At 47.4% G+C, this 27,329-nt stretch overlaps 1 protein-coding gene across 1 annotated transcript in view; it reads left to right on the top strand.

The window, feature by feature from the left end:
- Nucleotides 1–1,008: 1,008 nt before the first annotated feature.
- Gsr (glutathione-disulfide reductase) overlaps nt 1,009–27,329 on the top strand; it is a 43,844-nt gene continuing 17,523 nt past the window's right edge. Inside the window, 8 exon segments of the mRNA XM_032918758.1 lie at nt 1,009–1,080; nt 1,082–1,141; nt 1,144–1,266; nt 14,969–14,995; nt 15,374–15,462; nt 16,470–16,539; nt 19,176–19,323; nt 26,381–26,435. Coding sequence (XP_032774649.1) covers nt 1,024–1,080; nt 1,082–1,141; nt 1,144–1,266; nt 14,969–14,995; nt 15,374–15,462; nt 16,470–16,539; nt 19,176–19,323; nt 26,381–26,435 — 629 coding nt within the window. The 5' untranslated portion in view covers nt 1,009–1,023.

The following is a 27,329-nucleotide window of genomic DNA, read 5'->3' as shown; positions in this document are numbered from 1 at the left end:
TAGTAAGTTCGCGTATCACTGGCCTGCCAGACAGCTGGAGCTACAGAGCTGTGAGACCGCATGGGAGCTGGGGGCAGAACTCTGCTATCTGGAAGAGAAGCCAGTGCTCTTAATTGCCGAGCCACTCGGCACCCCCTTTATTTTATAAAAAGCCGGAAGGTTGTGTAAGTGAAATTGCCTCACAAGAGCACGTTTCTCATTACTTAGCAGTATTTTATCCTGATCTTTAGGACGAGGCGGTGCCAGCAGAAAAGTTGCTTTTTTTCCTTTTTGTGATCAAGAAGGGATGTGTGTGTGTGTGTGTGTGTGTGTGTGTGTGTGTGTTTTGTGTGTGTTTACATAACTCCACCTATCTGTGTAACTTTATCCCCATCAAACTTTAACCCGGTGATCTTAGCAACCATCGGTAGTTCCTAACAAAGTCGCTTTCACTGTGACCTTGCTAATGTTTTCAAACTGTTATTCTGTCTACATTTATTACAGGGTACTTTGCCAGAAAGGAAAAAAAAAATCTTCCTTCTTCCTTGATGATCTTGAATCAACGTTCCTTCTACCTCCAGCTCCCAAGTCATGTTACTTTTTAGGCAGAAAACAACGAAAACAAAAAAAACCAAAAGTCTTTATAAACTGTATAGCATTCTGGTTCAGGACATCCTGCTTGGAGTGTGGGGCCTAGCGGCCTTGTGTTGTGTTCCTCATTTCTTTGCTGTGGGGCTCCCAGCCTTGTGCTTATGTGAAGTCTTTGTCTTTAAACGTCATCTACGGATCACAAAAAACCATTTCTCATTATTCCAGTCGTTCTTCCGAGTGCAAGTGCCCTGACAGAGGAACGTGGGTTAAGGCCTGCAGGAATCGGAGAGGCTGGGGACCGGGAAACAAAACATGCACGTCTCCGGTCTCGGTCCACGCGCTGCGGGGCCGGTGCCGGTGGGAGGCGGGGACAGGGGCCCTCGGGCGCGGCCCGCCGCCGGTGCTTAGTCACGGCGACGCTGCACCCCGCTCCCCGCTCGCACTTCCGCGCGCATGGCGCTACTGCCGCGGGCGTTGGGCGTGGGCGCGGCCTGGAGCCTGCGGCGGGCAGGCGCGCGCGCTCACCTGCGCCATGGCGAGTCCCGGCGAGCCGCAGCCCCCACCGCCGCCGCCGCTGCTTCCTTCGACTACCTGGTGATCGGCGGCGGCTCGGGCGGCCTGGCCAGCGCGCGGCGGGCGGCCGAGCTCGGCGCCAGGGCCGCGGTGGTGGAGAGTCACAAGCTGGGCGGCACTTGCGTGAGTACCAGGGCCCTCGGGCCGCGAAGGCTGCACACTTTGTCCCGGCCTCTGCGTGCGGCGCCCGGGGTGCTTCCCCACTCCCGGGTCCCGGTCCCAGGAGGTGGCGGGAAAGAGGGTAACGCGACCGAGTCCGCCACTGTGCACAGGTGCAGTGCCAACGCCAAGACTTCAGCCAAGCTTAGCTGCCCGGCGTGCATCTGCCTGCGGGGGAGTATCGCATCCGGCGCTGGAGCTAGGGAAACAGGACTGCCTCTGGGAAACTATTGGTGGCGTGGGCGAGGGGAGCAATGGAGGGCTCTGGCGTGGAGGAGGGTGTGTGGGGGTGTGGGATCGGGTCTGATCTTCTAGTTCAAGGGCAAAGAAATAGGTAACAGTAGTTCTCAACTTTGGCTGCGCATTGAAAGGAACCCGGTGAAGAATTGAAGTTCTGCTGTTCCTGCGCGGTGCGACGCGGAGGTTAGCAAACTCAGAAACACCCAGTTGATCCCAAATGCAGCCAAGGCTGAGAACCACAAGCTACCTCCAAAGAGAATCTTTAAGGGGTTTCTCAGGACCTTATGATACCGTTTATTGTAAATTGGGGGACAGGTTTTCAAATTAAACACATACACACACACACACACACACACACGAAAGAAAGAAAGAAAGAAAGAAAGAAAGAAAGAAAGAAAGAAAGAAAGAAAGGTAGTAAATCTTAAGATTGCAAGACTTCATACTTTTAAAACACTCGCATACCCACACTAGTGTGGCCTTTTCCTATCACAAGATCTAGGCAGGGTTCTTGTTGATGATTGAAAACAGTTGAACTCCCAAGAGTCACCCGGGACTGGGGATAGTTTCCCTAAATGCCTTTGAGGGCGTTTACATTCTACTAAATTGGGAACTCCTTAGGGGCAGGGGCGGGTTCTGATATTTGTGTACTGCTTGTCGCCTTAAAATACCTTGCTCAACAGCTAGTTATGAAATGAATGAAGCCAGAGATGAGGAGCTGTGAGCATGCTCAAGCCACGGCTGAAGATGAGCGCGGTGCGTGTGTGTGAGAGAAAGGAAGCGCCGTTGTTAACGATTGGTTTGCACTTTGACACTTGTCTGGAAAAACTGGAAATCTCTGCAGAAGGCAGAGGGAAGGGTGTGTTGCGCGGCGCCTGCTCCCTTCCCCCTCCACAGATGGTGGGCGTTTGTCAGTTCTCAACTCTGCACTCCTCGGCTTTTATTTTTCTCCCTCCTTATCACATCACCGCGGATTTGTGACATTTACTGTCATTGCTGGTTCTGCTGGCGTTAATCAAGAAGGGGCTGGCCGGGGTTTGATATCTGAGTTGGAGGCCAGCCTTGTCTACAGAGCAAGTTCTAGGACAGCCAGGGAAATCCTGTCTTGGGGGCGTTAGAAAAAAGGTGAAGACAAACTTTTTCCGAGAGCAAGCAAAGGATGCCCAGAGTGACGTCATTTGGGACCAGTGGTCCACCGGGCCTGCCCAGTTCATCATTCTGCAGCCGGCGGCCATTTCCATCCGAGCATGGATGTCCTTTGCTGTTTTAGTGGCATAACTTTGGGGACCTCCTCACAGTAGCTTTTGGCTTTGAATTACAAAGCGGGGAAGAGGGTTGCAGCCAGTATCAGGGAAAATGTAGCCGAAAGGTAGAAGCGGGGTTAGATTTGCCCAAGGATCGCAGTGATGTGGTCTGTCCGGAGTTGGACTAGTGAACTTACTGCAGGAAGTAATTTCTAAGCACGCGCAGGGAAACCTGAGGATTTCTGAAGCAGAGCCTTTCGTTTGTTCCCCTGACGGAAGGGGAAAGGGTAGGCAGAAATATTTTTCTGCAGAAGTTCCTTCAAGGAACGTGCAGTCTAGTGGGGAGACCAAGTACAGCCAACCAGAAAGTGGGATTGGTCTGTCTGTTGGTCTTTTTTTTTTTTAAATGTTTATTTGTATGAGTGCTTGCATGAATGTCTGCACCACATGCATGCCTGGTGCCTACAGGGACCAGAAGACGGTGTCACGGGACCCCCCTGGAGCTGGAGTTACAGACAGTTGTTAGCTGCCGCGTGGGTGCCAGGAATCCAGCCCAGGTCCTCAGGAACACTGGCTGGTGCTCTAACCACTGAGCAGCACTTCTCTGCAGCCCAGGACTGTCTTCATTCTTGCAGGTAGCGAATGTAAAGTGGTTGAGATTAGTGTTGATTCTCCCTTCCGTTAATGGGGGCTGATTACTGAGCTATAATACGAGCTCTGTCCCTGTACATAAAAGGACTTCCTGTGCCAGTATTATTTCCACATAGTAGGACTATGTTCATTTTTATTCAGTTGTTCACTGAATATTATTGGAAATCTATGTATCAGGTGCTTTTTTTTTTTAAATAATACGTGGTTTCTTTTCATAATATTTATTTATTTACTTTATGTATGTGAATAAACTGTCACTGTCTTCAGATGCACCAGAAGAGGGCATCAGATCCCATTACAGATGGTTGTGAGCCACTATGTGGTTGCTGTGAATTGAACTCAGGGTCTCTGGAAGAGCAGTTGGTGCTCTTAACCACTGAGCCATCTTGCCAGCCCTATCAAGTGCTTTTTCTAAAGATTTGTTTTGGAGCCTGAAGAGATGGCACTTGGCTGCTCTTGCAGGTGACTGGGGTTCAGTTCCCAGCAACCACACGGTGGCTCATAACTATCTTTAATTCCAGTGACTTCTTTTAACCTCCTTGGGCACTGGGCATACTCATGGCACACATATATACTTGTAGGCAAAAAAAAAAAAAAATATATATATATATATACACACACACACATACGTATACACACACATACATATACACATATATACACATACATGCACACATATATTAAAGATAAATCTTTTTCAAGTTTTTATTTTTATTGCATAGATGTGTGTGTGTGTGTGTGTATATGTGTGTGTGTGTGTGTGTTGATGGCTGGTGTGCACATGTGAGTGTAGGTGCCCACAGAGGCTAGAGTAGGATGCCCCTGGAGCTATAGGATTACAGGAAGGTGTGAGCTGTCCAACATGGCCTCTGGCATCTGTGCTCTGTCTTTAGCAAGAGCGGTTACTCATTGGAAACCGTTGAGCCATCTTTCCAGCAACCTCTCTTCTCTGTGTGTTTCTAGATATCAGAGGAGCGCTGCAGGCAGCAGAGCACATCAAAGTCTCTTTTTTTTTTTTTTTGGAGCTGGGGACTGAACCCAGGGCCTTGAGCTTGCTAGGCAAGCGCTCTACCACTGAGCTAAATCCCCAACCCCCAAAGTCCCTCTTTAGGAGCGGGCATTTTAATTGTTATCTGTAGTTTCTAAAATTTCCATTTCTATTTTTGTGATGAATATAGAAAAATATGTTGTGGGAACTAGTGGTGGTGGACCTTTTTGTTGTTATTTTTGTGGGGTTTTTTTTGGGGTGTGTGTGTGTGTGTGTGTGTGTGTGTGTGTTTTAAGTTGTTGCTAATAGGGGTTGGGGATTTAGCTCAGTGGTAGAGTGCTGCCTATAAGCGCAAGGCCCTGGGTTCGGTCCCCAGCTCCAAAAAAAAAAAAAAAAAAAGAAAAGAAAAAAAAAAAAAAAGTAGATACAAAAAAATTGTTTGCTAATAAAGCTGGAATTGATTTTGGAGATTTGTCAATCCTGAATGACTACACTTTTTCAAAAGCAGGAGTCATAATAAAAACATGGGCAGTTATCTGCAGTTCTGGATTATCTAGAACTCACTGTGTAGACTACGCTGGCCCTAAATTCAGATGTCCCTGGTCTTGCCTGCCTTCCAAGTGCTGGGATTGACAGTATCTAGGCCAGTCTTAAAAGTACTATGTAGCTGAGGGTGACCTGAACTTCTGATCTTCCTGTGTCTACCCCCCAGGTTTCAGAGTATAGACAGGCATCACCACTTCCTACTTATGTGATAGTGGATATGAGCCCAGGGTTTTGCACATCCTAGGCAAACATGCTACCTACCAACTGAAGCCTGATTCGGTTTTATTTCTGTAAAGACCTCTGAGAAGGTACTAACACTGTCACTAGCAGTTTCATGGAGACTTTGATTTTATTACATTTATTCATTTTGGAGTAGGGGCCTGGCAGGTCAGGGTATGTGTTGGAGGCAGTCAGAGGACACCTTACAGGAGTCTGTCCCACTCTGTGCGTCCTGAGGATTGAGTTCAAGTTGTCAGTCTTGGCGGCAAGTACCTTTATTCATTGAGCCATATGGGCAGCCCCAAACTGGTGTTTTATTCTGCTTTTTTTATTATTTTAAAGATTTATTTATATATTATATATAAGTACACTGTTGCTCTCTTCAGACACACCAGAAGAGGGCATCAGATCCCATTACAGATGGTTGTGAGCCACCCTGTGGTTGCTGGGAATTGAACTCAGGACCTCTGGAAGAGCAGCCAGTGCTCTTAACCACTGAGCCATCTCTCCAGCCCTTATTCTGCTTCCTATTACAGGAAATTGAACCTTTGTACATGCTACATATCTGCTCTGCTCCTTAGCTATCCCTCGAGCCTTAAGAACAGGATGTATTTTTGATGAAAAATGGCCAACAGGTCGTCCTTTGAAGACCCCTGGCTTCCTAAAACACTGCTTGGGCCTCCGTATTTTTGTTTCCCATAGATCCTAATAGAAAATCAGGGAACATCATTGTGTTTAATCCTTTTGCTCTACTGAGGAGCCAAGTGTGAGCTGACACACTTGAGAACAGCTAAGTAAGTGTGTTGCATCCCTGTGGGCTGGCCATGGGGACCATGGCTTCAGTAGTACATCTCATGGGGTGATCTGTGCCGCCATTAAGGGTTTTATGCATTGTCCTCCAACAGAAGGTGGAAGGGCAGCAGCACTCTTGCTTGACATCTGTGAGAGCTTGGGAACCCCCGAAACAAATACACGGCAAGCCATAACTCCCTTAATTGGGGCTCTCCCACACGAGTTTTCACCCCAGAGCACCTGATTTAGTATCTCTAGAGTAAAGCCTTACAGTTGTCATTTTCAAAAGCCGCACCCACATTTTTGTGGGTGAGTCAGACACAGTGCCAGGCTTTTGTCGGAATAAGGGTCTAGGAGAGCTTGAGAGAGGCTCCAGTGAACCCCTGAAGGATTGGACCGGGGCAGTAGGGAGCTTTGTCCTCCCTTTGTTAGTGCCTTCCAGTTTCATTTCAGCTTCTGATGTAAGCAGCACAGCAGTCTCCCCAAGGGGGTCTGCCTCGTGACTGCTTGGATTTTTTGTTTTGTTTTGTGTTTCCTACTTCTGGGTCATCTCCTTCCACATGACCTCACTCGCTCCAGTGATAGGGTAGACAGACCTTTCCCTCAGAGGTGCATGTCGCCAAAATGAGTGAGTAAGCACTGTTGACACTGGTGCCCTCTCCTCAGTGTGCTGATATTTGGAGATGATGAGGCTATGAGAGTGGATCTGCGAGCATCTTTTCCAACGAAGAAGACCAGGGATTTTTGTTTTGTTTTGTTAACTTCTGTTTATTAATTTTTATGTGCTTTGATATTTTGCCTGCATATCTGTCTTTGTGCCTGAGGTTGTCACAGCCCCTGGAGTTGGAGTCATAGACAGTCGTGAGTTGTCACTGCTCTTGCTGGGAACTGAACCCAGGTCCTTTAGAAGAACAGCCGGTGCCTTTAACCACAGAGACGTCTTTCCAGCCCCATGACCCGGGCTTTCTGTCCCATGCCAGCACTTTGACGTCAGATTTTCTAGCCTCCAGACTGTGAGAAACACGGGTCGCTTATTCTCCAGTCTGGTGGTCTGTTATGGCTGCTTGAAATAATATGATGGGGGTGTGTTTAAGAACTCAGTTGTCTTTTTGAATTTCTAAAAATTAAAGAAAAGTTTGTGCATGTCCGTATATGTCAAGTTGATCTTGAACTCTGTGTAGCTGGGGATAGCATTTTCTCCTTTTTTGTTTTGTTTTGTTTTGTCTTTCTTATTCTGTAGTCCAGGCTGGCCTCAAATTTGCCATCCTCCTGCCATAGCCTCTCCAGTGCTGGAATGACTCATTTTCCTCCATTCGGGCTCCACATCTTTTTTTTAATTAAAATCTGTTCCTTTAAGACCTGAATGTTGAGAAAGGTGATGAGAAGCCAGGCAGGAGATGAGCTTGCCCAGCGCTGGACTGAAACTGTAGTCGACGCTGCTAACCTGACTGAACTGCAGAGAAAGGCGTTTGCAGACCCAGTGGTTTGAATCCATGCAAGTTCCTCCTGGGTGTTCTGAACCAGGCAAAAACCAAATAAAAACATGTAGTTGGAGGAGTATTGTATTAGATAAGAAGTAGCTCTGAGAGGGGGCAAAATCAGCTCTCTTTCTCCCTAGAATTAAAGATAGACCCCTTATTGCCCAGGGCAGTGCAGTAATAAGGGCAGAAGGAACTTATTGGGTATGATCTCTGAATTAACTTTTCAGAGACTCTCAGAGTACGAACCAGTGTAAGACTCATCCAAAGGCAGGCGCAGGCTGAATTAGAGCCTCTGGGAACTTTAATTCTCCCTCCACACAGACCTTGGAGGAGGTGAGGGGGTGTCCCGTCCCTGACTTCTGCTCCTTTGCCCTGTAGAACCCCCAGCTCCAGTGCTCGCTGAGTGTACTGGTTCTGGGGAGCCCAGTTCTTGTGGGGTTCTGTACATCCTGCCAGGAGGCCTTGTGTGGCAGGGGTTGACTGAGCGACTGGCAAAGCCTTCTTTATTTCTAACTTCTGTGAACTGCGCTGTGCACTGCTGCTGGAGAAGCCCACAGGGCAGGCCTGGGAAAGGTAGGCATGGCTCATCCAGTGAGCAAACAATGACTTAGCAACTTGCAAATCCTAACGAACTGACTGCCCACAGCCTGGGCTTTAATTTCCCAATGTAGCTTTCTAAACAGCCCCGTTTAAAGGAAGTTCACTTCCTTTTAGTTCTGATGGGTTCCCCTTTAAAAAAAAAACAGACCGTGGCCCTCATTTGCTTTGTGAATTTAGGACTTCATAAGATGAGAGCAGCCTGTTCTCTTAAGTGTTCACCGCATAACTGGTTGTAAAGAGAGAGTTGGTAACAAATATTACTTAACTTTGGCCATTTGCCTTGTTGATTGTTTTTGTTTGTTTGTTTTTTTTACAGTGGTCCCACTATGTCTTTATTTTTTAAAAGGATGTTTTTAGCTGGCTTATGGTGGCACATGGGTTTAATCTCAGCACTTGGGAGGCAGAGGCAGGTGGGTCTCTGAGCTGGAGGCCATGCTGGTCTGCAGAGCGAGTTCCAGGACAGCCAGGCTACACAGAGAAACCTTGTCTTAAAAATTGAAAACAAAACAATAATGTTGTTGAAGGGCAAACAAGCAGTTTATTCAGAACTAAAGAAACAGCTTCCTGGGCTGGAGAGGTGGCTCAGCGGTTAAGAGCACTGACTGCTCTTCCACGGGTCCTGAGTTCAAATCCCAGCAACCACATGGTGGCTCTCAACCATCTGTAATGGGATCTGATGCCCTCTCCTGGTGTGTCTGAAGACAGCTACAGTGTAAATAATAAAGACTTGATAAAAATCATTAAAATTTTTTTCCTATAGCTGAGAGGGGGCTGGAAAATGAGTTGCCTGTGCTTTACATTTTAAATATTTCTTTTTATTATTTTTAAGTGTATGTGTGAATAAGCGCAGGTGACTACAGAGATCACAGGCATCAGGTATCCCAGGAACCATAGTTACTGGTGGCCATGAGCCATCTCTTCAGCATAGTTTTACTTTAAAATTTTTCTTTTTTGAGATAGACAGTTGCCCAGGCTAGCCTCGAACTCACTATGTAGTTGATGCTGGCCTTCATCTCATGATCTTTCTACGTCCACCTCCCATTTGCTAGGATTACAGGTGGACCGGGTGACAAAGTGGTGAGCTCAAGGCCTGTCTGCCAGACCTCAGGTACAGGCCAGCAAGAAAAGGGAGAAGGAACGGCAGGAGAAAGGACTGAGCGCGGCCGGGTGTGCAGGGCTCTTTAGCCCCGGTGTCGTCTCCAGCTTTGATGGTTGTTGGCTGTACTTTATTCTCTCCGCATCAGTGAGGTATCTGATGCCATACCGAGAGGAGTGGGGCTTGATTTCCGAAACTGGCAGTTACGTCTGGAAGTCCGTTCTCTGCAGCTGAGGAAACAGGACAGGTGCTATTTCAAGACCGCGGCTCTCCATTATGTCCCTAGGCTCTAAGGAATACACAGGGACACTGCAGTGCAGAGTCTCTGGCCCAAGAAGGTTGCAGATAGAGTCATTCTCTCCATCTAGTCTCGTGTTGTGCGGGCACCTTAGATAATCTTACAGCTCGGGAGATTCCACAAGGTCTGGGATTAGATCTATAGTGGGTTCCTGGAAATGAATGAATAGGTATATAAGGGTTTGTTTGCTTGTTTAACATAGAAACTTAAAAGTAAACCATTAGTGCAGGTCTGGCCATCTTCACCCTTAATGGAAACATATTCCAGACTTTTCTTGTAAGATTTAGGATCTCGTGTAGCCTAGGATGGCCTGGAAATCCCGATCCTCCTGCCTCTGTCTTGTAGATGGTGGAGTTACAGGTGAGCATCAGCACCCTGCCCAGACTTCTTTTCAACCACCTAAAATATGCTCCAAGTTGCTTCAGACTTACTCGGTGCGCAGTCATAATACGTCCCAGTGGTTCAGAGCTTTCTAGCGTTTAAGTCAATTTCAGGGTTTACTAGGGAGCCGGAGTGGGAGGGGGAGAGGAAGGGAGAGGAAGAGGAGGGCTGGAGAATGCTTCCTTATCATCCTGAAATCATCTCTACCCTTCAGGAGATCCACTGAGAGTGTGTTCTGGATGAAACCATTAGTGACTCACGCTGCAAATCGCAGAGAGTAAAGTGCGACTTAAAGGCACTGAGAGCCACTCTGCCCTCCCAGTGGACCCACGAAGGCAGGTTTGAGGTGAAACACCCCACCAAGGTGCTGGGCTTGGTCTTCTCCTTCCCAGAGGATGTTAACTGCTTCCCCACTCTTGGTGTCTGAAAAGCCTCAGTCGCCCTCTTTCCTTAGGAGTGGCTGTCCCCGTGACTGCCAGGTATCTCGGTTGGGCCCCAGCGGAGCCTCAGCTTGGTCAGATGGAGGAGGTGTTCAGAGGGGGTAGGCCCATATAGGCAGCCATACTTGGTTCCAGTTGTAACGGAGTAAGCACTTCCTGCAGAGTTGGCCCTGAAGACGGTGCCCAAACTGCCACGTGTGCCTCGCAGGATTCTGGGTTTTACTGGGCTTGAAGTCTGCACGCTTCTCTCATTTCCACGGGTTCTTGCTTCTGCCTGTCTGTCTGTATGTATGTATGTATGTATGGTTTTTCAAGACAGAGTTTCTGTCCTGGAACTCGCTGTGTAGAGCAGTCGGGCCTCAAACTCAGATCCGCCTGCTCCTGTCTCCCAAGTGTTGGGGTGAAAGGCACGCGCCACACCTCCCATCTAGACTCATTTTCAAATATAATCTCATTTTTTTGAATCCAAGCATGGTCAGCAGGAGGAGGGTGTGGGGGAGGGGAGAGAACAGTTCAGGGGCGGGGGATGGGGGGGGTGCCTGAAAGCAAAGTATGTGCGTGTATGAGAATTCCACCGTGCGCTCCAACAGTTTACGAGCCAGATTAGAAAACAGTCAGAGAACCGTGCTAGACAGAACACTGCCAGAACAATCTCGTTGTAGGGGAAAATAAACGAACAAAATGCTGGTAACTTGGGAGTATATGGAAGCATCGTTCGCTCCTTAACTCTCTCTGGGTACAGGATAGCAGTACCATTCTAACGAACCGTTACTAGGTAACGGAATAGGTGGCCTTTTTCAAACAGTGGCGAGGATAAGGAGACTTGGGCAGGCTTTGTATCCAGTGTCACAGCAAGGGCGGTAACCAGACAGGCGTGGTCCATGCTCCACACAGAGATGCGTAGAAAGAATTCTAAGAACTAGCCCGGTATTCTTGTAATGTGTGGGAAACCAACTAGATATATTATAGCTGTGACCAGCAGATACAACTATGATTAGAAAGTTTTGTGTGCATTAAAACACATATGCTAGATGGGTCACACACACACACACACACACACACACAAACTGGGCCCTGGACAGATAGTGTTAATACCTTGAGGGGGTGACTGAGGACCAGAGTTCAGGTCCCCAGCTCTCAGGTAGGAAGCTGGATGACCTGTGCCCAGACAGGGTAAAGGGGGCATGTTAGCTTCTGACCTAAGAAAATGCGAACCTTGGGTTCAGTGAGAAACCTGTCTCAGAGGAATAGAGGGACGGTAGTGGAGAACCCCAGACACCTTCAGAACTCTGTGTACACACTACAGATGCGAGTGCACTCACGCATGCAGATAAACCAGCCATGTTGAAAACAACAACTGTATTCTAATAGGGCATGTTGGTGTCCACCTGTAATTTCAGCATTTGGAAAGCTGAGGCAGGAGGATGGGCAGTTCAAGACCGGTGTAGGATATACATAGGTCTGTCTCAAGCAATAATAAAATATGAAACTAAACAAAATATTCATACAAGAGAAAAATGGGCCATTACCAAAAGCATAAAGAGCAAAACAAGGCCGCTTTGTCCCTTTCCAGAGAGCAGCGTTGTGAGCTTGGAGTTTTCCCACACAGACACGGAGCTGCTCAGGGACGGGATGTGTTGAGAGGAACGTGGGGCTCCAGTATCACCAGGAAATGTCTTGGGGGGGCACCACTGCATGTGCAGTTCACTGTTGAACAGACTCCTTGGTGCCTAGATGGCCACTTATGTGCACACAGCTGTGCCTTTTTTTTTTTTTTTTTTTTTTTTTTTTCTTTTTTTTTGAGCTGGGGACTGAACCCAGGGCCTTGGGCTTGGTAGGCAAGCGCTCTACCACTGAACTAAATCCCCACCCCAGCTGTGCCCTTTCAAATCAGGCTGGGGGGTAACCTGTTACGCAGCTCTCTGTTGTCTCGCGGGGTTATTTATTACCCAGCATCCCCCTCATCCACTGCTCTGCTTTCTGAGGAACTCTGAAAGACCGGTTCACATAACTTTTATCAAAGTATTATCATTTTATTGTTCTATTTCATGATCGGTTATTGCTGCTACCACCTGATTCTTCTTTATAAATTGAACTCTGTCACAGGTGAGAATGTTTAGGGGAAAGCATTGTAGAGGGTGTGCCCTGTGCACAGTTAGAATAATCTGGGCATCTTGGAACATCCCCTCCCTCAGAAAGGATGAGCTACCAGACGCTAGAATTCACTCCGCAACAGCACGTGGGAATTCGCTTTGTTGTTTTAAATAGCTGAAAAGTGTCCGATAGACTCAGTATGCAGTAATGGCCACTGACGGATCATAAATCCATTTCCTGTTGTATGTGGACTAGACTTCAGGGACCCTTTCTTTATGCGTGTCTGTGGCTTGTGCACGCGTGTGTGTCTGTGTACTGTCTGTCTGTGTAACATCGATAGACCAAATGGGATACGCTTGCTAATGTTGGAGGAGGGCCGCCTCAGGCGTTCCTCAGGTGCTATCCACTTCGCTTTTTAAACAGGCCTTTGAGTGGCACCTGAGGCTTCCCGATTAGGATGGCAGGGCAGCCAGCAAACCTAGGGACCTGAGTGTCCCCACCTCCCCGGCCCTGGTATTTCAAGTCTGCACCACCCTCCTGGCTTTTTGATGTGGGTTCTGGGGATTGAACTCAAGTCCCCACGCTCTCCAGGACAAGTGCTCGATTGACTGAGCTGCCTCTCTTTTATCTCTACTTTTAAAACACGTCGAGTTGCTGTCATCGTGTATTTTCCTGTGTACCGACATCGTGATGGAAATGTTTGTAACTGTGCTTTTAGGAAGCACAGTGATTTCTTGGCACTTAGACTTTCTGGGCTTTAGGCCACTTAGTTTTGATGTGACTTAGGGCCGAGTCTCACTCATGTAGCCAAGGCTGACTTCAGAGTTTGTGTAGCCAAGGATAGCTTTGAACGCATGATCCTGCTTCCACCCTCTGAGGCTGGCTACAGGTGTGTGGCACCATGCTGGGCCTAAATTGTGTCTTTGGGCTAAATATTTAAAAGTAACCTTAACTGGAGGCAGAAGCAGGCAGATCTCTGAGTTCGAGGCCAGTCAGGTCTATACATTAAACCCCAGGCTAGCCTCAGCTACGTAGTGAGACATCATCAGCAACAAAAGTAGCCCCAAGTCCTGTTTTTTTTTTGGGGGGGGAGGGAGGAACAAGGTCTCATGCATTGCCCAGGCTAGCTTTGAGCTCTGTATGTGACCCTGCAGTCCTTGAACTCCCAATCCTCCTGCCTTAGCTCCCAAAGCTGAGATTACAGCTTTGTACCACTGCGCCTGACCCTCCAATTCAGTTTATAGGATCTGCTCAGGTTTTCTCCCCTTTGGTTAGCATCGGTGGCTCAACATCCCAAGTTTCCTACCACATACCTTGTAATTCTGAGCTTTTTTTGGTGACTGTTCACCAGTTTGTAAATGTGGGGCATCAGAAGTTCACAGTTGGTATTGTGAACACAATGGTTCACAATACTGCACTCGTCTGTTTGTGTGGGCACAGCTGTGCGCAGATGCAGGCGCCGTAGTGCGTGTGTGGAGGTTAGAGGACAACTTGTGCTGGTTAGTTCTATCCTGTCGGTAGGTCCTGAGTATTGAACTCGGGTAATCAAACTCGGCTGCAAGCGTCTTCACTGGTCCTACAGCGATTGGTTTTAGGGATGCACTTTGATTCCTTCTTTTAATTCTTTTTTTTTTTTTTTTTTCTTTTTTTTTTTTTTATCCTTTTCTTTTTTTTTTTCTTTTTTTTTTGGGACTGAACCCAGGGGCCTTGGGCTTGATTCCACTTCTTTTCTTTTAATTCTTAGATCTTCTTACAGCAGCCAAGAAACATTGCTACTTCCTACTCAGTGGTTAGACAGTGCGTCGGGTGGTAAGTCTAGACAGCCAGGGAGGGGGTCTCTAGTTGGCCCTTCAAGGCTGAGCTTAATTTGGTTTCCCTCTGCAAGGAGCTCTCCCGCTGGTTTACACAGAGCAGTTACTCATTCAGCCAGGGCCAGGCTTTGATTTTGTTTTTATTTTTTGAGTCAAGGTCTCATGTAGGCCAGGCTAGACACAAACCTCTCTGTGTCTAAGGATCCTTGAATTCAGATCCTCTTGCCTCTACCTGCTGAGAGCTGGGATTCCAGGGGCGCCCGACCAGGCCTGGTGAGGGTCAGATACTCTCAAGACTTTACAAATGCTTTCTTTCTTCCTTCCTTCCTTCCTTCCTTCCTTTCTTTCTTTAAATGCAAGCTTAAAACTTTTTATTTGTGCTAGGACGTGACCTAGCTGAGTTCTGTGTGGTAAATAAGGTGATTCTCACTGCTTTGGTCTGGGAGAAAGCCCTAGGTTCCCACTAGCACTTTGTTCAGGGCTGTTAGGTACTTGTGTGCTTCAGTGAGTTCACAAAGATTCTCTAAGCCAGCTGCTTAAATGGCCCCATTGCCCGTCCCCTCTTGTGAGAAAAGTGGACACAAATGTTCTCTCTGTCACATGCGGAACAATGTGATTTTCTAACTGTGGTAGGAAAAGGAGGTAGCCGTGGGATCCAGCTCACTGGGACTGGGACTGTCACTAGTGTCTGGTCTCAGGCATGACTGGTGACCAGCGCTCGTACATTCATGCAGGTATTTGGATGACTTGGACAGAGTATTTTTAACCTTTGTCTTTTTCCCCCCTAGGTGAACGTTGGATGTGTACCCAAAAAGGTAAGTTTTAATTTCTTCTTCCCTCCACACTCCGTGTTCACATGTTCACTAAATCAGAATAACATGCCAGTTGGGGTTGTCTCTGCTTGCTTTCTGTGTCCCTGACTTGAAAGGGTTTATTTTCGATCACAGCTCACAGTTCCCGGAGCTGAATGAAAATGGGCAAAGCTTACAAAAATAAAAAATTTAAAACAGGAACATAAGGGCTGGAGAGATGGCTCAGCGGTTAAAAGCACCGACTGCTCTTCCAGAGGTCCTGAGTTCAATTCCCAGCAACCACATGGTGGCTCAAACCATCCTTTTATCTGTTATATTTCACTCGGGATTTCTGCCTTTCCTCAGCACTCAAGCATGATTGCTCTTGATTCCTTTTTATAGGTAATGTGGAACACAGCCGTGCACTCGGAATTCATACATGATCACGTGGATTACGGCTTTCAAAACTGCAAGAGTAAATTCAATTGGCAGTAAGTATTAGAGCTTCAGGGTTCCATTTACAGCACGGGTGTTTTTGAAACCTAGCCGTGCTTTGCGAGGTGGCTTTGCGAGCCATGCTTGTCCGAATGGGCTGAGGCTATGGGTTGGTCTTACGAGTTCTTGCCTAGATTGTGTAAGGGCCTGGGTTCAGTCCCAGTACCATATGTATGGTTTGATATGTGTGTCTGAATGTATGCACAATGTAAAAGTGACCATTTTAATCATTGCAAATACACAGTTTAGCTTTAAGCCACCATGAATACTGGAGTACAGGTCTCTGTTCTTCCAAGTCTGTCCTGGGTAACATGACAGTCCTGTGTGTACCTCTCTGATTGGCACCAACTAGTGGAGCCATCAGTTTGCCAGAGTTTTAACAGATCTGTTCGTTTAAAGTCCATCATGTTCCATGACATAGCAGTTCTCCTGGGTTTTTGTTTTTTACGTTTATTCCATGTCTGCTTGACACACACATGAATGCCGCACCACATATATGGAAGTCAGAAAACAACCTGTGGGGATTGGTTCTGTCCTTCCACCTTAAGGGTTCTGGGGATTGAGCTGAGGAAGTCAGGTGTATGCCGTTCAGTTTTGTTTTTACCCAGACAGGGTTTCTCTGTGTAGCCCTGGCTGTCCTGGAACTAACTTTGTACACCAGGCTGGCCTTAAACTCAGATCCACCTGCCTCTGCCTCCCGAGTGCTGGGGTTAAAGGTGTGCACCCCCATAGCCGGTGGCAGCATGTGTCATTATTGCTGGCCCATCTCCTCGTTTTCTGCACAGAAAGAGGCATACACATTGCAGATGCCGTCTGAGCGCGCTCCAGAATGGATAGGACATCAACACCTGGGAAGCAGGTGACATGGGACAGTGGAGGACACTGTCTTCAGGCAGTTGCAAGCATCATTCTTGGTTGACAGTGGTGCTGGTGGCCGGTGGCCTGGCTACTAGGAGAGGAAAGGAAATACTGTTTCTGAGAACTGACTTCATTCTCTTTACAGTGTCATCAAGGAGAAGCGGGATGCTTACGTGAGCCGCCTGAACAACATCTACCAAAACAATTTAACCAAGGTGTGTGTGCTGGACGCTGAGCCTGGTGAAAGAGTCATTTGACACTGGAGGAGCCACCAGATCTGACCAATCAGAAATGTAGCCTTGGGGCTGGACAGGTGGCTCAGTGGTTAGGAGCACTGACTGCTCTTCCAGAGGTCCTGAGTTCAAATCCCAGCAACCACATGGTGGCTCACAAAAATGTAGACTTGGGCAGTGTCTTCCCATTTCTATAAATAATTTTGAAGCTGACTTTACTGATCTAGTAGGCCTTTGACCCAGTAGGCCAGTTTCTTTTCTACAAACAGAGAGTGTATGCGTGAGAACTCGTAATGTGTACATGTGTGCATGTGTGTGCAGATGACCATAAAGGCCAAGATGTCAGATGCCCTGGAGCTGCAGTTACAGGCGATTGTGAGCCATCTGACATGGGTGCTAAAGTCCAAAACCACTACGCCATCTCTCCAACACCCTCCCTTTATAGGCTCTTGGAATACAGCCCTGGCTGTCCTTGAACTCACAACAGTCTGCCTACTTCTTTCTGTCTCTTGAGTGCTGAGATTAAAGGCATGTGCCACCATGTCCAACTCCCATTGGAATATTTTTAGTAGGGCTAACTAAATTTTAAGAAAAAGATGGACATAAAAGATGGCTCACAGTTAAGAGCCCTGGCTGCTTTTCTGGAGGACACAGGTTCAAGTCCCAGCACCTGCATGGCGACTGACAATGGTAGTTCTTGTCCTCTGCACTCGGCTGACCTCTGCAGGCACGGCACGTGCGTGGTGCACATGTATGCAGGCACGCAGCAACATACTCATACATATACAATAAAAATAAGTAAATCTTAAAAAAAAAATAAACAGGAATGTTGTTGGAGGTTAGGAGGTTATCAAGAAATGAGCATTTTGGGGTTGGGGATTTAGCTCAGTGGTAGAGCGCTTACCTAGGAAGTGCAAGGCCCTGGGTTCGGTCCCCAGCTCCGAAAAAAAGAACCAAAAAAAAAAAAAAAAAAAATGAGCATTTTGGGCTGGAGAGATGGTTCAGCCATTAAAGGCTAGGCTCACAACCAAAAATAGAGAAGTGAGCATTTTACAAAACTTAGTCTTGGGGTTGGGGATTTAGCTCAGTGGTAGAGCGCTTGCCTAGGAAGCGCAAGGCCCTGGGTTCGGTCCCCAGCTCCAAAAAAAAGAACCAAAAAAAAAAAAACCAAAACTTAGTCTTGATGTGTGTAGAGCTTACGCTGAACTTGTTTGGCAATAGTCACTGGAGAGGTTCCACAGCGAAAGAAACTTCAGTGCAGAGTCCCAGATGGTGCAGACCTTACACCAAACCGTTACCTGTGCTCTCGGCACACTCAGCTGCTTTTCTCCCAGGGCAAACTCACTGTCCCCTAGAAAGTTTGTTAGAACAGGGTGCTTGTGGGTTTGGCATTAACCGAAGTTCAGTTAATTAAGCCAGGTTCCTGCAGGAACAGACCTGGAGGGGAGATTGGGAGGGAGGGAAGAACTCAGCCCTGACATGCTGCAAAATGTTGACTCACTCCTTTGTGTGAACTTACGTGGCTCCATTAGCTTTTCCTAGTCCACCTTTGTGTGCCAGGACAGGTCACAGCCGGCTGAAGCTAGCTGGCTGCCCTCAGGTTGACCCCTTGTACACTGAGAGCAGGTCGGACATTCCTGTTTATTTCCACTGTAGAGAATCACTGTAGTTTTTTATTTTGTTTTGTAACTTTCTTCCCACCAAAAAGTTACTTATTTTTATGTGTTTGAATATACTATCATTGTCTTCTGACACAGAAGAAGACAAGGATCCCACTACAGATGGTTGTGAGCCACCACGTGGTTGTGGGAATTGAACTCATGACCTCTGGAAGAGCAGTCGGTGCTCTTAACCACTGGGCGATCTCTCCCTCCTCTTTCCCACCAAAGAAAGCAAAAGGTTGCGTCTCTCCTCTTGGCCAGAATATTTCTCTGGTGTCCGTTCCTTTCACCTTTCTTTATTTCTCCCTTGTCCTTCTCAGTCATCCCCCTCTCCTCAGGCATATCATGTTTTAGTCTTCTCATTGTGAGTAAGGCTTTCACCTTCAACCCTTGGAGTCAAAAATAACTTGACTGGAGTGACAGCATGGTTTTGTTTACTTGGTTTTAACCCAAGGTAGCACTGTCATCCCTCCCTGTCATTCACTCTCACTGACTGGCAGTGAGGTCTAAGAATGGGCAGCGGAATCCATCTATTTACAGACTCAAAATCAAAATCTTCAGTGAAGAGCTGCGAAGTGGCCATGAAAGACTAAGGCAGGAGGATTGCCACCTTAAGTAAAACTTGGGCTGCATAATCCTAACACTTGGAGACAAGAGACAGAAGGATCAGGATTTTGGGACATCCATGGCTACATAACTGGGTTGGAGGGTAGCCTTGGCTGGTTTTTTTGATGAAGAAATGAGGAGCTAATGTATAGAGCAGAATAGATACCTTTTGAACTAGTTCAGACTGCCAGTGAACTTGCTGTATAGCCAAGGGTAACCCTAGGTACCTGATCCTGCCTCCTCCTCTCAGGTGCTGGATTTAGGAAGATGCCGCTACTCCCAACTTGTTTTTTTTCATTTGTTGGCTTTGTAAGTCTTAGGAATATGCTGACGTCAGTGTCCCTTCCACAGTCCCACATTGAAGTCATCCACGGCTACGCAACATTTGCAGATGGCCCCCAGCCCATGGTGGAAGTCAACGGGAAAAAGTTCACTGCTCCGCACATCCTGATTGCCACGGGTGGTGTGCCCACGGTTCCTCATGAGAGCCAGATCCCAGGTGAGTCTTCCAAAAGCCCGTGAGGGCAGGGAGTTTACAAGCCACATCATGGGATCTGCCTCCGCTGGTTCTGTCTTGAGAAAGGTCAGAAAAGACGGTCCCTGGGGACTACATTAGCTAAGAGGTAATTAACAGTGAACCATAAAAGCCCAGGACTCAGCACAGGAAGTCATGGAGAACGTTCACCTTTCACTCCTGGGATTGTCAGGCAAGTCATTATTTCTAAGATCCGATAGACAGTGACTATTCAAGAGAAAGAAATAGCTCTCCCCGATCCATGTTTTTGTTTCTTACATAGCAAGATGTAAAAGATTATACCAGCCAGGAATCTCAGGGGTGGTCCTATGGGCCATGTGTCTATACATTGGGCAAAGAGTCAGCGGTGACTCATGAACAAACTTCCCATATTCTCTTAAGAGGCATTAGTCATTCTTTCTCCCACATATTATTATACATCTTGGATAGTGAGTTTCTTAATTTGTTATTGCTGTGCTAAAATACTGTCAACAAAAGCAACTTAAGCAAGAGAGGGTTTGTTCCTCACACAGTTGAGATTGCAGTCCACCATGCAGGGAAGTCACAGCAGTGGGAACTTGAGGGAGCTGGGCACAGCACAGCACAGTGATGAAACAGAGCAGTGAGTGCATGCTTGCTTGCTGTTGCCCAGTTCTTTCTCCATACATCCCTGGCTAGGGAATGACACCACCCACAGTGGGTGGATCTTCCCATTCAGCTAATCTGTCATAGACATGCCCAGAGGCCCATCTCCCAGGTTATTCTACATTCTTCCATATTGACAGCTAACAAAAGTCATAGCAGTGGGGCACACTTTATACATCTTTTCGACTCTCATGGACCGGCTTCAAAGCTTGTGATAATCTTGCTAATGGAGCACTTTGGGTGTGTGCTTTTATGCCTTAAACAGATCTTTCCCTCTTGTTTGTTTTGTTTTTGAGATAGTCTCATATAACTCAGGCTGACTTTGAATTTACTATGTAATCAGCGATGACCTTAAATTCTGATTCTTCTGTCTACTGGAATTCTAGGCATGTGCCACCACATACATACATACATAATACATATATACATACATGCATGCATGCATATACTTTGTTTATTGCTGTTTTCTCTCCCTTTGGAATTTTTTTTTTTTAAGATTTATTTATTTATTTTTTATGTATGAGTACACTGTCACTGTCTTCAGACACCAAAAGAGGGTGCCAGATTCCATTACAGATGGTTGTGAGCCACCATGTGGTTGCTGGGAATTGAACTCAGGACCTCTGGAAGAGCAGGCAGTGCTCTTAACGGCTGAGCCATCTCTCCAGCCCCTCCCTTTGGAATTTTAAGCAGGATTTATAACCCCCAAAGCTAGAGAAAAAAATACAAAGGTATCATTTTCAAGTAATGTAATATTTACTTGGAAATACGGGGAGGGCATAACCCTGATGGAACCAGACTCCAGTATTCATTGTTTAGTGGGGAAAAGGGAAATGGGTAAGTCTGAAGAAATAGCTCAGTGGTTAAGAACACTTGCTGCGGGGTTGGGGATTTAGCTCAGTGGTAGAGCGCTTGCCTAGGAAGCGCAAGGCCCTGGGTTCGATCCCCAGCTCCGAAAAAAAGAACCAAAAAAATAAAAAAAAAAAAAAAAGAACACTTGCTGCTCTTGCAAAGGACCCAAGTTCAGTTTCCACTGCCACCAGGGTGGTTCAGAACCACCTGCAGCCTCAGTTCCTGTGGCTCCAACACCTTCTGGCCTTACAGTCATCAGGCGCTCACAAGGTTGTCTGTGTGCTAGAGAGGCTGAGCACCCACTGTACAAGGCTGGATGCCTCCGCAGTTCCATTCTGGTACCGCAGGCCCCAGGGGATTCCTAGAGAGGTTCTGAGTACTGAAGGACTGAAGCAACTGTGTTCCCATGTCAGTTAAAGGGGGAGGTGGGGCAACAGAACAACAGAGGAGACAGAAAAACAGATGGCAGGGAACTGATACGTAGGAGGGAGCATCAGGGAGCAAAACATCTTTAGATCAGATGTAACACCTAGCCGAAACCTTTAAGAATAGTGTAACTGGGAGAGCGAGCAAAAGTAACATTGTAGCATCAGGCACCTACAGCGTCCTTCAGAAATGGCTGTCCTGGGATTCCCAGCTGGGAGATCCCAGGCACAGCTTTCGTCTTCTTCCTGCCATAGGGATTTCTATGCTGGGATAGACAGTAAGCAGTAGCCTCTTGGAAATGGCTTGTCGCCTAGCTGTTTTCAGTGCACAGAGTAAAATACCCTTAGCTGTTCTTGTTTCTTGTCAGAGAAGCAGGGATTCAGCCTCACCCAGGCTGGGGCATCTTGGTTGACATAAGCGCTTGAGCCTGGGACGAGGGAGGTCTTCTCACTCCCAGAGTCCACTTCTCTACAGCACAAACAGCAAATGACAATTTACCTACGTAATGCGTACTGCACTCCCGGTTATTCCTTCTGGAAAGTACCTGCCCAGAGGTACTTCTCTTAGTTGATCCAGATCCTGCAAAGTTGATGATCAAGATTAACCATTACAGAAGACGAAGGCAGGAGCATCGCCTTGAGTTTGAGGCTAGCCTGGACCACAGAGTGAGAGCCTGTCTTAAAACTAAACAGTACCCCAAAGAATACAGGCAGGGAGCTGGCGGTTCCAATGCCACTACTGTGCTCCCTGCCCTCTGTGGCCATCTAAAGAAGCATGCTTTCCCGTCTGAAAAGTAAAGTAATTAAACTAAAATGCCATAGGATGTGGCCAAAAGGAGAACAAAAGGAGAAAGGGATAATGAAGGTTCCTGCGGTGGTCTGGGTTAGTGCCCTGTGCTAGAGGGCTTGCCGAGCAGGTGTGAGGCCTTGGTTCAGTTTCCAGCAGTGCAAAAAATAAATCATTACGCACCTGATGGGGCTTGGGGCCTGGAGAGATGGTGCTCTCCCAGAGGAACTGACTTCGGTTTCTAGCAACCTTCTGTAACTCCAGTTCCACGGACTCCAGTGCCCCCTTCTGGCCTCTGCAGGCACTGCATGCACATGGTGCACATATATGCATGCAGGCAAAACACCCATCTGTAAATATAGATAATACTATATATAAAATAAGAATGTGTATGTGGTCCTTAAAAGAATCTAACAGTAGGGGTAAAAAGATGGCTCAGTGCTTGAGAGCACTTGCTGCTCTTGCAGAGGACCAGGGTTCAGTTCCCAGCATTGGAACCGCCGGCTAGCCTCAAACATGGATGCACATAACCAACTTTAACTTCAGGTCTGGGAAATCTGACACCCTCTCCTAGCCTCTGCAGGCACTGTGTACGCAATGTATACAGACAGACATGCAGTTAAAATACTTACACCCATAAAATAATTAAAATTAACAAAAAGCAAAACAATAACAATAGAAACCAAATGATTGATTCTGTCTATAGAGAGAGGAGAAGCCTAGGATGGGGAAGGGTCCTGATCTCACTCCCCCTCGAGTGTGTCTGTCCATCCATCCATCCATCCATCAGACTCTCACACATGCTGTCCATACACATTATTTCCTGAGGCTTAGCCTCACTTTTTTTATTGTTTGAGCCTATGTAATGACTCGTCTCATGAGGAAGAGAACATGCGATAGGCTAGACATTTTTGCTATAGCAAGCTCAATCAGCCTCACTTTTTAAATGCTTTAAAATATCCCTTCATTAACTGAGATAATAAAAACAAATGCAACCTCTAAGCTTTCTAAGGCACCAGATGGTAAAGGCCTAGAGTGTCTTGAGGTAGGTGTTTAGTGCTTTAATTGGTGATTTGAGCGTGGGATAGCAGGGTCTAAAAATGAGGTGGACCATCCAGAGGCTGCCACACATGGGGCGCCATCCCACATGCAGTCACCAAACCCAGTCACTATTGGTGATGCCAAGGGGTACATGCTGATAGGAACCTGATATAGCTGTCTCATGAGAAGCTTTGCCAGAGCCTGACAAATACAGAGGCGGATGATTGCAGCCAACCATTGGACTGAGAATGGGGTCCCCAATGGAGGAGTTAGAGAAAGGACTGAAGGAGCTGAAGGGGGTTGCAACCCCATAGGAAGAACAACAACATCAACCAACCAGACCCCCCTCCCCCAGAGCTCCCAGGGACTAAACCACCAACCAATGAGTACACATGGAGCGACCCACAGCTCCAGCTGCATATGTAGCAGAGGATGGCCTTGTCAGTCATCAGTGGGAGGAGAGGCCCTTGGTCCTGTGAAGACTCGATGCCCCAGTGTAGGGGAATGCCAGGGTGGGGAGGCGGAGGGAGTGGGTGGGTGGGTAAGCACCCTCATGAGGCAGGGGTTGGGGGGATGGGATAGGGGGTTTTGGGGGGGTGACCAGGAAAGGGGATAACATTTGAAATGTAAATAGAGAAAATATCCAATAAAAATATAAAAATAATGAGGCAGACTAAAGTCTCCTGCAGTAGCCAGCTTTCTTCAGAGCATCAGACAATTCATGCTGAGGGCTGAGGAGAGCGACGCCATGCTCGGGCTGCGTTCTGACTGGGGAGGATCCGTAGAGACAGACATGAACCAGGAAGACTCCTAAGAAAGGGACTCTCAGAACTATGTGCTGAGAGAGAGCAGCCAGCAGAATCAGTAATGAAGACATCTTTGAAGGATCTTTCAGCCAATTCAGTCAGTTTGACAAGCACTGAACTTCTTGAAGCAAGTGTTTTGAGCTGTGACTAGAATTAAGTTACAGTGAAATTATGGAGACTCATCAAGCCAAAGGAAGGTGGCTTCGGTAACTACGGCAAACTCATTATTGACTTATAAACGGTGACAGGATCTATGTGATGTCCAGAAACTAAACTGACAGTGACTGTATTCAGAGAGAGAATTTCAAGGCTGGACATGGTTGGGAGGCTGATGACATAGTCTGCAGGAGCTCTCAACCCCATTCTGAAGGCAGTTGCTCAGACTTGTGCTTGGATTAGGGGGAATGGGCTGAAGACAGCCTACCAAAGGTCAGGTGCTGTGTATTACTGACTTAAAGACGTTTTAAAACATAACTTCCCTGAGATCAGCCAGGGTGTGCATGTGCTCATGGCATTTAGATTGGGTAAAATGCAGTTTATCCCTGTCTTAGTTGGGGTTTTACTGCTGTGAACAGACACCATGACCAAGGCAACTCTTTTTTTTTTTTTCCTATTTTCGGAGCTGGGGATCGAACCCAGGGCCTACCACTGAGCCAAATCCCCAATCCCCCAAGGCAACTCTTATAAGGACAACATTTGACTGGGGCTGGCTTACAGGTTCAGAGGTTCAGTACAGTATCATCAAGGTGGGAGCATGGCAGCATCCAGGCAGGCATGGTGCAGGAGGAGCTGAGAGTTCTACATCTTCATAGGAAGGCTGCTAGGGGAAGACTGTCTTCCAGGCCACTAGGGTGAGGGTTCTTAAGCCCACGCCCACAGTGACACAGACACACCTACTCCAACAAGCCCACACCTTCTAATAGTGCCACTCCCTGGGCTAAGCATATGCAAACCGCCACAGGTCACAGTCCGTTAGCCAATGAGATGCAGGGGCAGGTGTTAGAGAAAGAGTCACTCATCAGCAGCTCAAGGCCGTGTCTGGATTATTGGGGGAAGGCACTCGGTTCCTTTTGCTAAAACGGTGAGAGGCTAGAGATTTAATTCTAAATGAACAGGTTAATGTCCGTGTTCTGAAAGTTGAAAGTGTGAAATGCTCCAAAATCTAACATTGTTTTGTTTTTTGTTTTTTGTTTGTTTTGAGTATTTGCATACAACAGTCAGAAATTTTTGCCCAGGAGACTTTTATTTCACATACAAAAGTAATTTTGTTTTATAAGTACCTTTATGTTACTCCCCCCTCCCCGCCCCCAATACAGATAGGTCTTGAAGCCCTGACTGGTCTCGAGTCCACTCTCTACTTTGAATTTCTCATCCTCCTGCCTCTGTCCCCAGTGCTGGGATTACAGCCTGTGCCACCATGACCAGTTTATTATGTACAGTTCAGTCTAGGGCTGTGTTCCTCAGACATCTGTCTGAGTTAGCGATAAAACACCAGGACCAAAGGCAACTTGGGCAGGAAAAGCTCACAGACTGCAGTTCATCACCAAGGGAAGTCGGGGAAGGGACTCAAAAGTGGGAACCTAGAGGGAGCAGGAGCAGAAGCAGAGGCCTCGGAGGAACACTGCTGACCGACTTGCTAACCTCGCCTTGTTCAGCCTGGGATCACTTGTTCACATTAATTAAAGAAAGAATGCCCCCATAGACATGTTCCCAATTCTGAAATTTGAAATTCTGGCCTCGAGTGTTGCAGAAAAGGGACAGATATGGAAAGAAATGTTATGGAGCAGGACAGATGTAAACATGGAGTTGGGGTATTCGAGGAGGAAATCAACACCACAACCCTATGGGTAGTCTCGAATTAAAAAAAGGTAGAAGCCAGGAGGGTGGTGCCTTTAAGCCCAGCGCTTGGGAGGGAGAGGCAGGCAGGCAGGCAGCTCTCTTGTGAGTTTGAGGTCAGTCTGGTTTACAAAGTGAGCTCCAGGGCAGCCGGGGCTGTGTAGAGAGCCTTATGTCAAGAAGAAGGAAGGTACAGGAGGTGAAGAGAGCCAAGACCTAGCTGCTGGCTTCCTGCCTTTGCTTGGGATTGGAGGCAGAGCTGAGCTGGATTCTGTTCGTGACACTGACAGGACCTTGGTCCCTCCGGGAATCTAATGCTTACCCCTCACTGTTGCCATTTCTTGAAATAAATGTGAAAGACTTCAAAAAGACATGTTCTCAGCAGAGGTCTAGCAAAGCTCTCAAAACCGAGTTTTCTGAGAACTGTTTGGGTCTTGAGTAAATAGTGTTCTGGCCAGGCACGGCAGGAGCTCATACCGCAAATCTCCAATGCTCAGGAGGCCAAGGCAGGACTGCCATGAGATGGAGGCTAGCCTGGGCTACACAGTAGTCCCAGGTCAGTGTAGATCACAGTGGGAAACCCTTACCTCGTCCCTGAGAAGTAAGGTGAAGCCGTGTGTTTATCATCACTCTGGTATCTCTCTCCATAGGTGCCAGTCTGGGGATAACCAGTGATGGGTTCTTTCAGCTGGAAGACTTGCCCAGGTGAGCAGATCTGACTCCGGGATGCCGTTCCCCTGGGAACCCGGCTCGTGCTTTTCCACCCCGCCTTCCTTTCTGAGTTGCCCGTGCTGTCTTGAACTCAGAATCTCAGCTCACTCACCTGCCTCAGCACGATCTACCAGAAGTGTTCAGGCTTCACAGAGATGATGCAAGTGAGCCAAGGTAGCCATGACTCAGATGTGTTTGGATGAGGAGTGTGTCCGTTCAGACCCACCCGGAGCAGGCCCGGGGTGAGAACTATTACAGACCACCCATTACGTGGTTTAGAACTATGCAGTACACTTTTATTGATATGAATACAGGCTTAATGAATGAACTCATTCAGGCTATTAAAGAAGGCTCTGGGAACAGAAGGAAGTTCACAGCTGAGGTGGGCATCGTGCCTCTTGCCTGTGCTCCCATTTGCTTAGGAGGCCAGAGTGGAGAATGGCTGAAACCTAGACAGTCCAGGCTAGGCTGGGTAACCTGTGGCAACCCTTGTGTCAAAAAAAAAAAAAAGAATATCCAGTTGCAACCCTGTGCTCCTGATTACTTGGAAGGCGGAGGCAGGGGGATAGCTTTGCCATATGATGAGTTCAAGGCCAACCTGGGCTACCTAGAAAGATCCAAAGCTATTTCTTAGACATTATTTTTTTTCATTCTCTTGTAAGGTTTTCTCTTTTATTATTACCTATAGTCTTGAACAAATCCTATATGTGAGGAACTAATGCTATGCCCTGAAGGATTTCATATTTGCCTGAGGGCTTATGGCTGGATGGGGTGGGCAGCTCGAACCCTCTGGAAGGCCGCATGTGGTAGCTGTACACTGTAGTGACAGGGTGAGGTCAAGGCACCAGTGGGAGCTCCGGGGAAGCCCTGGGCTGCTCGCAGCTCTCA

Source organism: Rattus rattus, chromosome 13 (genome assembly GCF_011064425.1).
Source record: "Rattus rattus isolate New Zealand chromosome 13, Rrattus_CSIRO_v1, whole genome shotgun sequence".
NCBI lineage: Eukaryota > Metazoa > Chordata > Mammalia > Rodentia > Muridae > Rattus > Rattus rattus.
The sequence above is the reverse complement of the archived record's forward strand: the minus strand, read 5'-3'. Positions and strand labels throughout refer to the sequence as shown.